Source organism: Lepisosteus oculatus, chromosome 21 (assembly GCF_040954835.1).
Source record: "Lepisosteus oculatus isolate fLepOcu1 chromosome 21, fLepOcu1.hap2, whole genome shotgun sequence".
Classification (NCBI taxonomy): domain Eukaryota; kingdom Metazoa; phylum Chordata; class Actinopteri; order Semionotiformes; family Lepisosteidae; genus Lepisosteus; species Lepisosteus oculatus.
In genome coordinates this window covers 131,586-146,734 of record NC_090716.1, presented here as the reverse complement: position 1 = coordinate 146,734, position 15,149 = coordinate 131,586, and the positions used below count along the sequence as shown (strand labels likewise).

The 15,149-nt window shown below is 56.3% G+C and overlaps 2 protein-coding genes across 4 annotated transcripts in view; one reads left to right on the top strand and one right to left on the bottom strand.

Annotated features, from left to right (window-relative positions):
- chid1 (chitinase domain containing 1) overlaps nucleotides 1-1,167 on the bottom strand; it is a 10,189-nt gene extending 9,022 nt beyond the window's left edge. The window contains exon 1 of one of the 3 annotated variants that reach the window (XM_069181619.1): nucleotides 1,111-1,167. The gene's annotated coding sequence lies outside the window, so the exon portion shown is untranslated. Of the gene's footprint in view, nucleotides 1-479; nucleotides 778-1,110 lie in introns of those variants that run through there. The other 2 variants (XM_006643261.3, XM_015339613.2) reach the window with 2 other exon arrangements.
- On the top strand, nucleotides 1,104-15,149 carry ddb1 (damage-specific DNA binding protein 1). Its single transcript, XM_069181618.1, has 27 exons — nucleotides 1,104-1,342; nucleotides 2,000-2,148; nucleotides 3,089-3,205; nucleotides 5,300-5,521; nucleotides 5,633-5,747; nucleotides 6,066-6,163; nucleotides 6,246-6,404; nucleotides 6,487-6,570; nucleotides 6,650-6,766; nucleotides 6,848-6,950; nucleotides 7,074-7,149; nucleotides 7,235-7,343; nucleotides 7,466-7,644; nucleotides 8,827-8,987; nucleotides 9,285-9,392; nucleotides 9,722-9,929; nucleotides 10,575-10,670; nucleotides 10,753-10,864; nucleotides 11,984-12,107; nucleotides 12,403-12,567; nucleotides 12,734-12,828; nucleotides 13,158-13,328; nucleotides 13,422-13,531; nucleotides 13,627-13,796; nucleotides 13,885-13,987; nucleotides 14,129-14,252; nucleotides 14,606-15,149. The coding sequence occupies exons 1-27, from the start codon at nucleotides 1,282-1,284 to the stop codon at nucleotides 14,687-14,689; spliced, it is 3,420 nt and encodes a 1,139-aa protein (XP_069037719.1). The 5' UTR covers nucleotides 1,104-1,281; the 3' UTR covers nucleotides 14,690-15,149.

The window sequence follows — 15,149 nt, the reverse complement described above, 5'->3', positions numbered from 1 at the left end:
GTCTCATCCAAAGGACAGCACCTGTTTACAGTATAGTGTCCCCGTCACTATGCTGGGGCATTAGAACCCACATGGACCACAGGGTGAGCGCACCCTGCTGGCCCCACTAACACCTCTTCCAGCAGCAACCTTAGTTTTTCCCAGGAGTCTCCCATCCAGGTACTGACCAGGCTCACACCTGCTGAGCTCCAGTGGGCTGCCAGTTGTGAGTGGCAGAGTGATATGGCTGCTGGCGAGACGGACGGGACAGGTGTATATACACATATATACAAAGACGCACTGGACTGGTGTATATATACATATACTGTATACAGAAACGCACAGGACGAGTATATAAAAACAGATGGGTATTTGCAGGTCTAAAGCTTAACAAGATGCAAAACCAGCTCTAGGGTTAGAGCACGGTGGCACAGTAAATGGTTCACACTCTTAAGCGAAGTACAAGAACTCCCCTCCAGCTATAGAAACGAGACACGTACCGCGGTTTGGCGGCAGCAGCAACAACCGACTTAGCGCCCTCGCTTCACTTGACCGATACGGAGTTCACAGGGGTAAATCACTCTCCGCAGGTGCCGCTGTCAGTGCATTCCCTGTGTTTAAATTGGTATTTTAGAAGTGTTCGTGTGAACCGACCTGCACCGAGTAACGTAAGGCTAGCTAGCCCGCAGCCAGGAAACTCTCGCTACTCTGTCTCCACCGCCCGCTCGCTAGTGCAGGAGGCGCAGGCCGGAAGCGCTCGCCATTGGCTGCTCTGTGGAGAGAGCCCGCCTCTTAAAGGCACAGAGCAACTTTGAGGTTTACGCTTGTGTTCCCCGACACTAATTGAAAGAACCCGGAATTAAGTGTTACCGAAGCGAGAAGATTTATTTAAAAGAAACGCATCACATATTTATATTTTGTAATATGTTGTGACGGGGCCATCCGAGTGGATTGTTAATATCGGACGCTGCGCAGGCCTGTGCCCCGGACAGCGGTTAGGCTGCACTGTTACAGACCCTGCTGGGACAGACTAAACTGCGACATCTTCACCGCAGCACTGGCGCGCTGTTTGGGTTAATCATTGCCGCAGTGGAGCAGAGTTTTCTTTTACGCTTCACACGCTGTGCACACCTCCTGCTTCTACAGCCTCTTCCTGCTGAGCAGGTCTGCGGGCCGGGCGTTGCTCGGCCTCCGCCGCGCCAGGGGGCGCTGTGCCGCGGTCTGTCCTGCTGCGGGCACAAGCGCGCAGATTAGCGGTAGTTTGCCTTCGCTTCGGTGTGTGTTACCTCTTTGCTCAGCACCATGTCGTACAACTACGTGGTGACGGCTCAGAAACCCACTGCAGTTAATGCCTGCATTACCGGTAATTGTCTATATTTCTGCTTTCGAAGTGTCCGGTTGTGGCCTCGGTGCTACCGTCATCGTGCTGCTCCTGCGCGGCGTGGCGCGCCTAATTGAGCCCCCGGCTCAGGTGGAGGCCTGCGGTGTTATTGTCCTGCTGGCTTCTTATTTCCTGCGTTCTGCCCGCCTGCCCTGGCGAAACGGGAGTAAATTTCTGAGATGAAAAGGGTCGAAGGGTCGTTTTTCTAGCGGGATTATTTCTGAAAGGGTGTTGATAATCAGCGGTGCCTTCGGTGTCGCGACCTGACCCCGGGACTTGGGGCTCCCAGTCCGGGTTGTCGCCGCTGACCGAATGAGCCTGACTGGACAGCGTTCAGTGTCCTTGGGTGCCGGGATCCCGGTCACCCCGAGACAACGGCTATCGTTCCCTAATTGAATAATATTGATTTTTATTTTGTGACTTTTAAATCGACTCGAATCCCTTCTGCCTTCCAGCCTGGGTTGACGGAGCCTGTGGAGCTGTGGGTCGCAGCTGCAGTGTCGTGTCGCTCGGGTTGTAGCAGCTCTGGGAGGTGGTGGCTCAGGCTAGAGAGAGGGGAGCCGCAGGGCTGCCGGTGCCCCAGCCCTGACCTGCTCCTTCACCACTCTCCTTTCCTCTCCCCTGTTCCTCCTGCCTCAGGACACTTCACCTCTGCAGACGACCTCAACCTGCTGATCGCCAAGAACACGCGGCTGGAGATCTATGTGGTGACTGCGGAGGGGCTGCGGCCCGTCAAGGAGGTGGGGATGTACGGCAAGATCGCAGTGATGGAGCTGTTCCGACCCAAGGTGAGCAGGAGAGAGACGGAGGGAGACACCTGGGCGCTGCCAGCCCATCTGGACCCAGAGTGGGGCTGCGGCAGAGCCTGGCACTGCTGGAGCAGTACTGTCAGTCCTGGGCACTGCCAGTCAATCTGGACCCAGAACAGGGGCTGCGGCAGAGCCTGGCACTGCTGGAGCAGTACTGTCAGACCTGGGCACTGCCAGTCAATCTGGACCCAGAACAGGGGCTGCCGCAGAGCCTGGCACTGCTGGAGCAGTACTGTCAGACCTGGGCACTGCCAGCCCATCTGGACAAGACCAGAGTCATGGTTTTCCAAAAGAAAAGTTTCAGGGAAATGGGTAGAACTTTACACTGAGCAACAACCGATTGGAGCACACATCCAGCTACACACAACTCGGTCTGACTATCAGCTCATCTGGGAGTTTTGACCTGGCAGCGAAGGCACTGAAGGAGAATACATCCAGGGCTTTCTATGCCATTAGATGGAGGCTCTAGCAATGCATCCATAAACATTTTGCTGCAAAATTTGAAAGTGTAAGCCAACCCATGCCCTATATGGCATGATAGGTGATATGGCAGGGTTATTCTACACACGTTGGCAAGACTGTAATTTACCCATCATGCCAATAAAGCCGTTTGTATTTGAGAGGGGAAGTGAAGGACCAGAGTGGGAGAGTGAAGAAGAGACAGGAAGGAGGGGGGATAGAGGGGAGAGAGTCTGCTTGGATTCATTTCTCCTGACATGAGAAGCTTTGCTGCCATACAGATTTAGTTCCACTTTAGATTTTCAGGAGGTTTGAATTCTAAACATCCCACTTCTTGGTACCTGTGTTGCTGCAGAAAAGATTGGCTTCTTCATGCAGTCTCTCTAGCTCTGGACTAGCAGGTGCAGGTGGAAGATGCCCTCTTCTTTGTCTGCATGATGTTTCTTTGTTGGTTCTGCAGGGGGAGAGTAAGGATCTGCTTTTCATTCTGACGGCCAAATACAACGCCTGTATTTTGGAGTACAAGCAGAATGGTGACAGCATCGATATAATCACCAGAGCCCATGGCAATGTACAGGTACAGTACACACACACACCTGCTCCCCAGAGCCCATGGCAGTGTGCAGGTACAGTACACACACACACCTGCTCCCCAGAGCCCATGGCAGTGTGCAGGTACAGTACACACACACACCTGCTCCCCAGAGCCCATGGCAGTGTGCAGGTACAGTACACACACACACCTGCTCCCCAGAGCCCATGGCAGTGTGCAGGTACAGTACACACACACACCTGCTCCCCAGAGCCCATGGCAGTGTGCAGGTACAGTACACACACACACCTGCTCCCCAGAGCCCATGGCAGTGTGCAGGTACAGTACACACACACACCTGCTCCCCAGAGCCCATGGCAGTGTACAGGTACAGTACACACACACACCTGCTCCCCAGAGCCCATGGCAGTGTGCAGGTACGGTACACACACACACACCTGCTCCCCAGAGCCCATGGCAGTGTGCAGGTACGGTACACACACACACCTGCTCCCCAGAGCCCATGGCAGTGTGCAGGTACGGTACACACACACACCTGCTCCCCAGAGCCCATGGCAGTGTACAGGTACGGTACACACACACACCTGCTCCCCAGAGCCCATGGCAGTGTACAGGTACGGTACACACACACACCTGCTCCCCAGAGCCCATGGCAGTGTGCAGGTACGGTACACACACACACCTGCTCCCCAGAGCCCATGGCAATGTGCAGGTACAGTACACACACACACCTGCTCCCCAGAGCCCATGGCAGTGTGCAGGTACGGTACACACACACACCTGCTCCCCAGAGCCCATGGCAGTGTGCAGGTACGGTACACACACACCTGCTCCCCAGAGCCCATGGCAGTGTGCAGGTACGGTACACACACACCTGCTCCCCAGAGCCCATGGCAGTGTGCAGGTACGGTACACACACACACCTGCTCCCCAGAGCCCATGGCAGTGTGCAGGTACGGTACACACACACCTGCTCCCCAGAGCCCATGGCAGTGTGCAGGTACGGTACACACACACACCTGCTCCCCAGAGCCCATGGCAGTGTGCAGGTACGGTACACACACACACCTGCTCCCCAGAGCCCATGGCAGTGTGCAGGTACGGTACACACACACACCTGCTCCCCAGAGCCCATGGCAGTGTGCAGGTACGGTACACACACACACCTGCTCCCCAGAGCCCATGGCAGTGTACAGGTACGGTACACACACACACCTGCTCCCCAGAGCCCATGGCAGTGTGCAGGTACGGTACACACACACACCTGCTCCCCAGAGCCCATGGCAGTGTGCAGGTACGGTACACACACACACCTGCTCCCCAGAGCCCATGGCAGTGTACAGGTACGGTACACACACACACCTGCTCCCCAGAGCCCATGGCAGTGTACAGGTACGGTACACACACACACCTGCTCCCCAGAGCCCATGGCAGTGTGCAGGTACGGTACACACACACACCTGGTCCCCAGAGCCCATGGCAGTGTGCAGGTACAGTACACACAGTACAGTACACGCACACACACATACGGACACAGTACATACGTGCCCACACAGTACACACACAACATACATGGAACAGGAAGCATGCAGAGGTAGAGGGGTTGAAGGGACGGGAGGCCTGCAGAGGGAGAGGGGTTGAAGGGACGGGAGGCCTGCAGAGGGAGAGGGGTTGAAGGGACGGGAGGCCTGCAGAGGGAGAGGGGTTGAAGGGACGGGAGGCCTGCAGAGGGAGAGGGGTTGAAGGGACGGGAGGACTGCAGAGGGAGAGGGGTTGAAGGGATGGGAGGCCTGCAGAGGGAGAGGGGTTGAAGGGACGGGAGGTCTGCAGAGGGAGAGGGGTTGAAGGGACGGGAGGCCTGCAGAGGGAGAGGGGTTGAAGGGACGGGAGGCCTGCAGAGGGAGAGGGGTTGAAGGGACGGGAGGCCTGCAGAGGGAGAGGGGTTGAAGGGACGGGAGGACTGCAGAGGGAGAGGGGTTGAAGGGACGGGAGGACTGCAGAGGGAGAGGGGTTGAAGGGACGGGAGGCCTGCAGAGGGAGAGGGGTTGAAGGGACGGGAGGCGTGCAGAGGGAGAGCTGGAGAGTGCGAACAGGTGGCTCACTCTCTTCCCGTGTCAGGACCGGATTGGCCGGCCCTCGGAGACCGGGATCATCGGGATCATCGACCCGGAGTGTCGGATGATCGGGCTGCGGTTGTATGACGGCCTGTTCAAGGTCATCCCGCTGGACCGTGACAACCGGGAGCTGAAGGCCTTCAACATCCGGCTGGAGGAGCTGCAAGTCATCGACGTGCACTTCCTGTATGGCTGCCCCGCGCCCACCATCTGCTTCATCTACCAGGTACTGCCCGGACCGGCGCCCCCGTGTGGCGGGGTGTGTGGTGTGGTGTGCCTGTGCCAAAGGTCTGAGCCGGTGTCTCCTTCTGGCTCCTGATCTGCTCTGTTGTTCCAGGACCCCCAGGGCCGCCATGTCAAAACCTATGAGGTCTCCCTGCGGGAGAAAGAGTTCAACAAGGGGCCCTGGAAACAGGAGAACGTGGAAGCTGAGGCGTCTATGGTCATCACAGGTAGGGGAGAACTGCTCTCTGGGAGAGACGGGAGGCGCGCGCTCTGTGCGGGAGAGGGGGATGGGAGGCGCGCGCTCTGTGCGGGAGAGGGGGATGGGAGGCGCGCGCTCTGTGCGGGAGAGGGGGATGGGAGGCGCGCGCTCTGTGCGGGAGAGGGGGATGGGAGGCGCGCGCTCTGTGCGGGAGAGGGGGATGGGAGGCGCGCGCTCTGTGCGGGAGAGGGGGATGGGAGGCGCGCGCTCTGTGCGGGAGAGGGGGATGGGGATGGGAGGCGTGGGCTGAGGGCAGGGGCAGTGTGTAACTTGTGTGTTCTCTTAGTGCCTGAGCCGTTCGGAGGAGCCATCATCATCGGGCAGGAGTCCATCACTTACCACAACGGAGACAAGTACCTGGCCATAGCGCCCCCTACCATCAAGGTGAGGCCGTGCAGGGTCCCGTGGGCCGCCTCCCTGGCACCGGCACTGCCCCACTGACTCTGCTCCTGCTGTGTCCCCCCAGCAAAGCACCATCGTGTGTCACAACCGCGTTGACCCCAACGGCTCGCGCTACCTGCTGGGCGACATGGAGGGCCGGCTGTTCATGCTGTTGCTGGAGAGGGAGGAGCTTATGGACGGCACTGTGGCGCTGAAGGACCTGCGCGTGGAGCTGCTGGGAGAGGTACCGGGGGAGCGCCCTGGGGCGGGGTCATAGGGGTGCAGGGGCAGAGCGGCACTGACTTTCTGCCCGTCCCTTTCCCCAGACCTCCATTGCTGAGTGCCTGACCTACCTGGACAACGGCGTGGTGTTTGTGGGGTCCCGGCTTGGAGACTCGCAGCTCGTGAAGGTACATGTCTGCCCCCGTGCAGTCCAGCCCCAGGGGGGGGCCGTCCGCGCCGCCCTGACGCTGGCCCTCTGTGTTGCAGCTGAATGTGGACAGCAATGACCAGGGCTCCTACGTGGCCGTGATGGAGACCTTCACCAACCTGGGCCCCATCGTGGACATGTGTGTGGTGGACCTGGAGAGGCAGGGGCAGGGCCAGGTATGTCCGCCGGCGCCCTGGGCTCAGCGGGGAGGTTCGGCTGAGGGCGTGCTTGACCTTCGGCTCTCGGTGTCGTTGCAGCTCGTCACCTGCTCGGGAGCATTTAAGGAAGGCTCCCTTCGGATCATCCGGAATGGCATCGGCATCCACGAGCACGCGAGCATCGACCTTCCGGGAATCAAAGGTCGGCTATCGATTGCGAGACTGGGATGCGGGAGCTCTGGGCGCCCGTCTGCCCGTCTGCCCGCAGCACACCCTGCTCCTCCTGCTCCAGTGAAGTAACTCTTGCTCTCTGCCTTGCTGCCAGGCCTGTGGCCCCTGCGCTCGGAGGCCGGTCGCGAGACGGACGACATGCTGGTCCTGTCCTTCGTGGGTCAGACCAGGTGAGGCGGGGTGAAGGGCGCAGGTTCGGAAGGGGGGGCGCCAAGCGAAGCGCGGTTTGGTTCTTACGCGGCATGCCGTCCGCAGGGTGCTGATGCTCAGCGGGGAGGAGGTGGAGGAGACCGAGCTGCCCGGGTTCGTGGACAATCAGCAGACCTTCTACTGCGGCAACGTGGCCCATCAGCAGCTCATCCAGGTGCTGGCCGGTGGGCGTTGGACCCGGAGCTTGAGAGAGCTTCGCTGCGCGGCTGGGCGCGGTGGGTTTGGCCTCGCCGGTCCCGTGCGTGACCATGCTGAAGTCGCGTGTCTGTGTGGCAGATCACCTCGGGCTCCGTGCGGCTGGTGACGCAGGACAGCAAGGCCCTGGCCAGCGAGTGGCAGGAGCCCAGGGGGCGCAACATCAGCGTGGCCGCCTGCAACGCGGGCCAGGTGGTGCTGGCCGTGGGCCGGGTGCTGTACTACCTGGAGATACACCGAGGAGAACTGAAGCAGATCAGGTACTGACATACGAGAACACAAGGGTTACAGACGAGCGTCGGACATCTGGCCCTGATGCTTGGGTCTCATCCAGCTGTATCTTGAACGCGGGCAGGGTCTCATGTTAAAACAACATGGCTGGCCAGCTTGTTCCACACTCCCACATCGCTTTGTCTAAAGATGTGCCCCCCCCCCCGTTGTAAGAGCATTTTAAAGTTTCATATAGCCTCAATTTCATTGTGTATTTTGTCAAATTTGACTGGTTTGACTTTTAATTATTTTGGATACAGTTGTTTCTTCTGTAATGCACTTTTACATTGTGCGAATTGGATCTAGTGACTATTAAAGAAGGACGTGTGTTGGATATAGTGCGGTCTTATTCTGGAATGAGCTCTTCAGGTGTAGGAGGACAGGAGATGCAGCTCAGTGGGCATTGTGAGTTTGTCTGCAAGTGGTGGTTGAGCTTTGCTGTATCATTTAATTATTTTGAGCTTTCCTAACATGTTGTGCCTTCTTGATTGTCATTTTGAGTGACCAAAAGGCCACAGGCCTGTATAGAAAGTGCTGGTGGAGATTGAAAAAGAAAGGATGTAAGAAAGGTCTTTGAACGAAGTGAAATCGTGATGGTGTTCATGCCGCAGGTCTTTAGAGAGTGCTGCTGAGATAAAGCTTTCTTGCTGGAACAAATAGAACTGCTGGCAAAATGGCAAGGTCTGAAAAGTTCATTATTTTTTATTAATTTCAGTCTTATATGTACTGTATTGTGTATTAGTTTTTAAATTTATTTTGGTTAAGGATATATTTTTTCTGGATCTCCTATGAAATATTATAGTGGCAGCTCTCAAGCGGACAGTGGCCTGCTGTCTTACTGACAGCGAATCGCACTGACTGACACACCTGCTAGTAAAACTTGCAGAGTCTGACCTCTTGGTTCTCTCTCTCCATTCTTTCATCTAATTACTCTCTCTGCCCCTTCTGTCTCTGTCCTGCCCTCTCTGTCCTCCTTCTCCCTGTCTCTGCTCCCTTTGTGTCTCTACCTGTTCTGTTCCTGGCTTAATCTCTCCCTGTTTTGTCCCTTTCCTCCTGTTTCCATCCATACATTTCCTGCTCTCCTTCCTGTTTTCTTTCTCCCTCTGCCTTGTTGCTCTTCTGCTCTCTGCCCCCCCTCTCTTCGTCTTTCTGTCCCCCTTTCTGTCTCTCAGCTCCACAGAGATGGATCACGAGGTGGCGTGTGTGGACATCACAGCGCTGGGTGAGGGGACCGAGTCCCGGCTGTGTGCTGTGGGCCTGTGGACCGACATCTCGGCCCGGGTCCTGCGGCTGCCGGACTTCAGCCCCCTGCACAGAGAGATGCTGGGTGGAGGTGAGGGGCATCGAGCGTCGGCTGAAACACAAACTGGAGCACGAGGACGTAGGGCTGGCATTGCCGGTGCTTTGAAATAGATCTCAACTGTTTGGCTATTTTTCTTTTTTCTTCCGTTTCTGAAAATGCTTCACCTGCGTGTGTTGGAATTTGGGTAGAATAATTTATTCCTGGAGCTGCTCCCACAAGAAAGATTAGAGATGAGCTATTGGAACATTAAATTGTTTTTGCTTTTCGCAAACAAATTGAGCATATCCTGTCAGTGACATCGCTACCTCTCGTCCTCTGTGTGAGCAGAGATCATTCCTCGTTCCATCCTGATGACCACATTTGAGGGCAGCCATTACCTGCTGTGCGCGCTGGGAGACGGTGCACTCTTCTACTTCGGTCTGGACATTGAGACAGGTGTGCTGGGAGTGTGGTCTGGGTGTGTCTCCTTGGTGCTCTGGAGGAGGGTGGGGGTGTGTGTGTGTGTTGCTCTGGAGGAGGGTGGGGGTGTGTGTGGGGGGGGCTCTGGAGGAGGGTGGGGGTGTGTGTTGGGGGGGCTCTGGAGGAGGGTGGGGGTGTGTGTTGGGGGGGCTCTGGAGGAGGGTGGGGGTGTGTGTTGGGGGGGCTCTGGAGGAGGGTGGGGGTGTGGGGGGGGCTCTGGAGGAGTGTCTGTGTGGGGGGGGGGCTCTGGAGGAGGGGGAGTGTCTGTGCCGCTCAGGTGTCTAAGCCTGCTGCTCCCTGCCCAGGTGCGCTCAGTGAGCGGAAGAAGGTGACCCTGGGCACTCAGCCCACAGTGCTGCGCACCTTCCGTTCGCTCTCCACCTCCAACGTGTTCGCCTGCTCCGACCGGCCCACCGTCATCTACAGCAGCAACCACAAGCTCGTCTTCTCCAACGTCAACCTGAAGGAGGTGAACTACATGTGTCCTCTCAACTCAGAGGGGTACCCCGACAGGTGAGCTCCTCTGCACGTGCTCTAGAATCTGGGGTGAGCTGTGATAGTGGGGTATCCCCACATCATCCTCCTTTGTTTATTCTCAGACTTTTTCTGGTTCATTTCTCTTAACTTTCTGTCCTACTGCTTCCTGGGTGTTCATTTGTCTCCCATAACCCCTCTGTCTCTCTCTCCCTCTGTCTTCCTCTCTCTCCTCTGTTCTTAGAATCTCCTCTCCTTATTCCTTACAATCTCCTCTCTTCTCTCTCCTTACAATTGCCTCTCTCCTCGCAGATCTCATAAGAGCTTCCCCATGTTGTATGGTCTGTGTGTGTGAGCGTTCCCGGACCGGACCGGACTGGGTCCGGTCTGTGTGTGTGTGAGCGTCCCCGGACCGCACCGGGTCTGGTCTGTGTGTGAGAGTGTCCCCGGACCGGACTAGGCCTGGAATTAATCTTTTGCTTTGCAGTTGTTAAAAAGTTTTCTTTTTATTATCACATTTTATCTGATGATATGTCTAGTTAAGATTGGGTTCTTTCAGATTGTGAGAATTGTACTTGAACAAGTTGTGTACATTTCTGATGTAAAATTCAGGAACTGTCCCTAACAGTGCTTTCCTCTCTCTCTCATCGGGCTGTTTGTTCGCTTTGTTGCTGTCTCTGTCAGTTTGGCTCTGGCCAATAACAGCACTCTGACCATTGGCACCATTGATGAGATTCAGAAGCTGCACATTCGCACTGTCCCACTGTACGAGAGTCCCAGGTGAGAGACGACACGCTTACTCTCTGACACTGTCGGAACGCTGACTGCTCCGCAATGCTGACGCTCTGCATCTCTCTCCCAGGCGGATCTGTTACCAGGAGTCCTCGCAGTGCTTCGGAGTGCTGTCCAGCAGGGTTGAGGTGCAGGACGCCAGTGGGGCTACAGCAGCTGTGCGCCCCAGCGCAAGTACTCAGGTACGCAGGCTGGTTTGTGAGGCGTCTGCTTCCTTGTGTTCGCAGCAATTTGGCCACTCAATTGAATAATTAACATCTCTGTCCATCTGTCTCTTAGTCTGTCCAACCATGTCAGTAATGTTCTTGTCTCACGCTTTGTCCAACACTGTGGGCTCCAGTCATGTTTGTTCTGGTCTCGGGCTCTGTCCACCAGTGTCAGCTCCAGTCATGTTTGTTCTGGTCACGGGCCCTGTCCACCAGTGTCAGCTCCAGTCATGTTTGTTCTGGTCTCGGGCTCGGTCCACCAGTGTCAGCTCCAGTCATGTTTGTTCTGGTCTCGGGCTCGGTCCACCAGTGTCAGCTCCGGTCATGTTTGTTCTGGTCTCGGGCTCGGTCCACCAGTGTCAGCTCCGGTCATGTTTGTTCTGGTCACAGGCCCGGTCCACCAGTGTCAGCTCCGGTCATGTTTGTTCTGGTCTCGGGCTCGGTCCACCAGTGTCAGCTCCGGTCATGTTTGTTCTGGTCTCGGGCTCGGTCCACCAGTGTCAGCTCCGGTCATGTTTGTTCTGGTCACAGGCCCTGTCCACCAGTGTCAGCTCCGGTCATGTTTGTTCTGGTCACGGGCCCTGTCCACCAGTGTCAGCTCCAGTCATGTTTGTTCTGGTCTCGGGCTCGGTCCACCAGTGTCAGCTCCAGTCATGTTTGTTCTGGTCTCGGGCTCGGTCCACCAGTGTCAGCTCCAGTCATGTTTGTTCTGGTCTCGGGCTCGGTCCACCAGTGTCAGCTCCGGTCATGTTTGTTCTGGTCTCGGGCTCGGTCCACCAGTGTCAGCTCCGGTCATGTTTGTTCTGGTCTCGGGCTCGGTCCACCAGTGTCAGCTCCGGTCATGTTTGTTCTGGTCACGGGCCCGGTCCACCAGTGTCAGCTCCGGTCATGTTTGTTCTGGTCTCGGGCTCGGTCCACCAGTGTCAGCTCCGGTCATGTTTGTTCTGGTCACAGGCCCGGTCCACCAGTGTCAGCTCCGGTCATGTTTGTTCTGGTCTCGGGCTCGGTCCACCAGTGTCAGCTCCAGTCATGTTTGTTCTGGTCACAGGCCCTGTCCACCAGTGTCAGCTCCAGTCATGTTTGTTCTGGTCACAGGCCCTGTCCACCAGTGTCAGCTCCAGTAAGCTGTTTCCCAGCAGCACGTCGCCCCACGAGACTTCATTTGGTGAGGAGATGGAAGTTCACAGCCTGCTGATTGTAGACCAACACACTTTTGAAGGTGAGGGTTTTGCCCCATTGTTAAAAGTCAAGTGAACCTCCCCCATAAAAGAAAAGCACAGTCACTATGCTCCCCCTCCTGTGCCGCGAGAGCGGGGTCACTGCGCCTCCCCCCCTGTACCTGGACAGCAGGGTCACTGTGGAGGTGATGAAGGCAGTGAGGGTCTGACCTGTTTCCCCGGCAGCAGGGAGAGTCTGCAGAGGTTTAATTTTCTGAAGTGGCTTCTTAGGCGGTATGCCTGTGTCAGGGCAGGGTTTGCTCTCCCTGAGGCTGACTGCTCTGCTCTTCCCGCCAGTTCTGCACGCTCACCAGTTCCTGCCCAGCGAGTACGCCCTCAGCATGGTGTCCTGCCGTCTAGGCCGAGACCCTGCCGTGTACTTCGTCGTGGGGACGGCCATGGTGTACCCCGAGGAGGCTGAGCCCAAGCAGGGGCGCATCATTGTCTTCCACTACACTGACGGTGAGGCAGCGTGCAGGCAGTGCCCTGTGGAAGCGCTGTAAAGCTTCTTTACACAAAGGGGGTTGGGGGTCTGGAACGAGCCACCCTGCCAGGTTGTGGATGGCTGGGTGGGATCCTGGGTTTTCGCCAGGCAGGATGAGCTGACGTTGCTGTCTCTGTCCCACAGGAAAGCTGCAGACTGTGGCGGAGAAGGAGGTGAAGGGAGCTGTGTACTCCATGGTGGAGTTCAATGGCAAACTGCTTGCCAGCATCAACAGCACCGTAAGCATCTGTCTGCCAGATCTGTTGCTGTCAGTTTTGCTTGTCTGAGTTCAGTCTAGAGAAGAGCAACCAGAAGGTTTGTCCCGCACGGGTGAAGGACAGTGTCCCACACTAACAGGCTGGAGGAACTGAGTCTCTTTAGTCTGAAGGGAGTGTCCCACACTGACAGGCTGGAGGAACTGAGTCTCTTCAGTCTGATGGGCATCTGTTACCTCTCTTAGTTTGTGACATCTGCCAGTGTGACTTGTGTGCTTGTCACTGTAACTCTCTCCTGGTCTTCCTGCTTGCCTGTCTTTCTCCTCTCGTGTCTCACAGCTGTCTGTCCGCAGGTGCGTCTGTACGAGTGGACTGCGGAGAAGGAGCTCCGCACCGAATGCAATCACTATAACAACATCATGGCCCTGTACCTAAAGACTAAGGGTGACTTCATCCTGGTGGGGGACCTGATGAGGTCAGTGCTGCTGCTGGCTTACAAACCCATGGAGGGCAACTTTGAGGAGGTAAAAGTGGGAGGAAAAAGCCTATAAACGTGTCAGTTGAAAATATCACAGGCTGTTCGTCTGCTGTACTAATTGTGATCTTTGATCCTTTAGATTGCTCGTGACTTCAACCCCAACTGGATGAGCGCGGTGGAGATCTTGGATGATGACAACTTCCTGGGGGCAGAGAATGCCTTCAACCTCTTTGTGTGCCAGAAAGACAGGTAACTGCAGTCGCGCCCCTCCAGCCCGAGCTCTCTCTTCGCTTCCTCCTGCCGCCCGGCTCTGTGCTTGACTGTCTCCCTCCTCGCCCGCCCAGCGCCGCCACCACGGACGAGGAGCGGCAGCACCTGCAGGAGGTGGGCGTGTTCCACCTGGGCGAGTTCGTCAACGTGTTCTGCCACGGCTCGCTGGTCATGCAGAACCTGGGCGAGAGCTCCACGCCCACGCAGGGCTCCGTGCTGTTCGGCACCGTCAATGGCATGATAGGTGAGGAGAGGTGTGGGGTAGGGGGTAGCTTGGGTGTCCATTCTGGAGCCGGGTGACCCTCCTCTCTCTGTCATTGTCCCTCTCGCAGGGTTGGTGACCTCTCTGTCGGAGGGCTGGTACAGTCTGCTGATGGACCTGCAGAACAGACTCAACAAGGTTATCAAGAGTGTAGGCAAGATTGAGCACACCTTATATCCTTTTGCACTCTTATTGTTGGGTAAAAAATGTAAAAATGTTATTGCTGTTACGAATACTGTAGCCTTATTCCGCTCACTATGGCGCAGCCTGCTGTGCAGTCCTGTCAACAGCTACACGTCCTTAATCTTTCTCACCTGGAGGTCATTCCACACGGAGCGCAAGACAGAACAGGCGACCGGCTTCATCGATGGCGACCTCATTGAGAGCTTTCTGGACCTTGGCCGTGCCAAGATGCAGGAGGTGGTCAGTGGCCTGCAGGTCAGTGCAGCTACAGAACCATCTACGGAAGAGCTGGCGGCTGTTCTGGATGGGATGTAAATTTTTTTTTATATTGTTTACGATCTCTTAGTAGCCTGGGGTGTCTATTTTGTGCATTTTGTGCAGTCTAACGTCTTAGTTAGGCCACTTTTCAAGAAGCAGTGGGAGGAAATGGGAATGACAAACAGCCCCGAGCTCTAAAATGAAGTAAGAGCTCTAACCTGCTGGTCACAAAAGACTGGTTTCTAGAAAAAACACAGGGTCCTGGACAGGAAGCCGGGTCTCCGGGAGGTGGTAGCTGGGGCGAGGGTGTTTCAGGCTGAGGGGGTGTCATGCTGCTTTCCTTGTTTCAGATTGACGATGGGAGCGGGATGAAGAGGGAAGCCGCAGTGGATGAGGTCATCAAGATCGTGGAGGAGCTGACCAGAATCCACTAGCAGAGCTGCTAGGAGGAAGATGGGGGCCTGATGTGTAAATAAGTATAAATAGAGTGACGAGGTGTGAACTGACTGGCTTCTCTACAGGGAGCAGTGGAAGGTGCTGGGAGGTGCTGTACCAACAGATAGGCTGCAGCCTGATTGGAAAACCTCAGTGAGCAGAGCAGTCAAGAGCCAGACCCGTCACTCCACTCCACTGGCGATTTCTACACAGGCAGCAGTTCTTTGTGTGGACAGTTCACGGTTAAGCAGCTGTTGGCCTGGGATGTACTCAAGTTGCGGACAGCAGTGTCAAGTGTATGGGAAGGTATGTTGTCCAGTGTCCACAGCTAGGACGCAGCCGGGCTAGTCTGTCCGAGGGGAGCAGTGTCCTCGGCAGGAGCTGTGGGGCGTCGGCGTGAACCCGTGTTTCTATTGTGAGCCATTGGCTTGTAGTTATTAATAAAGTTTGACAGCTGTA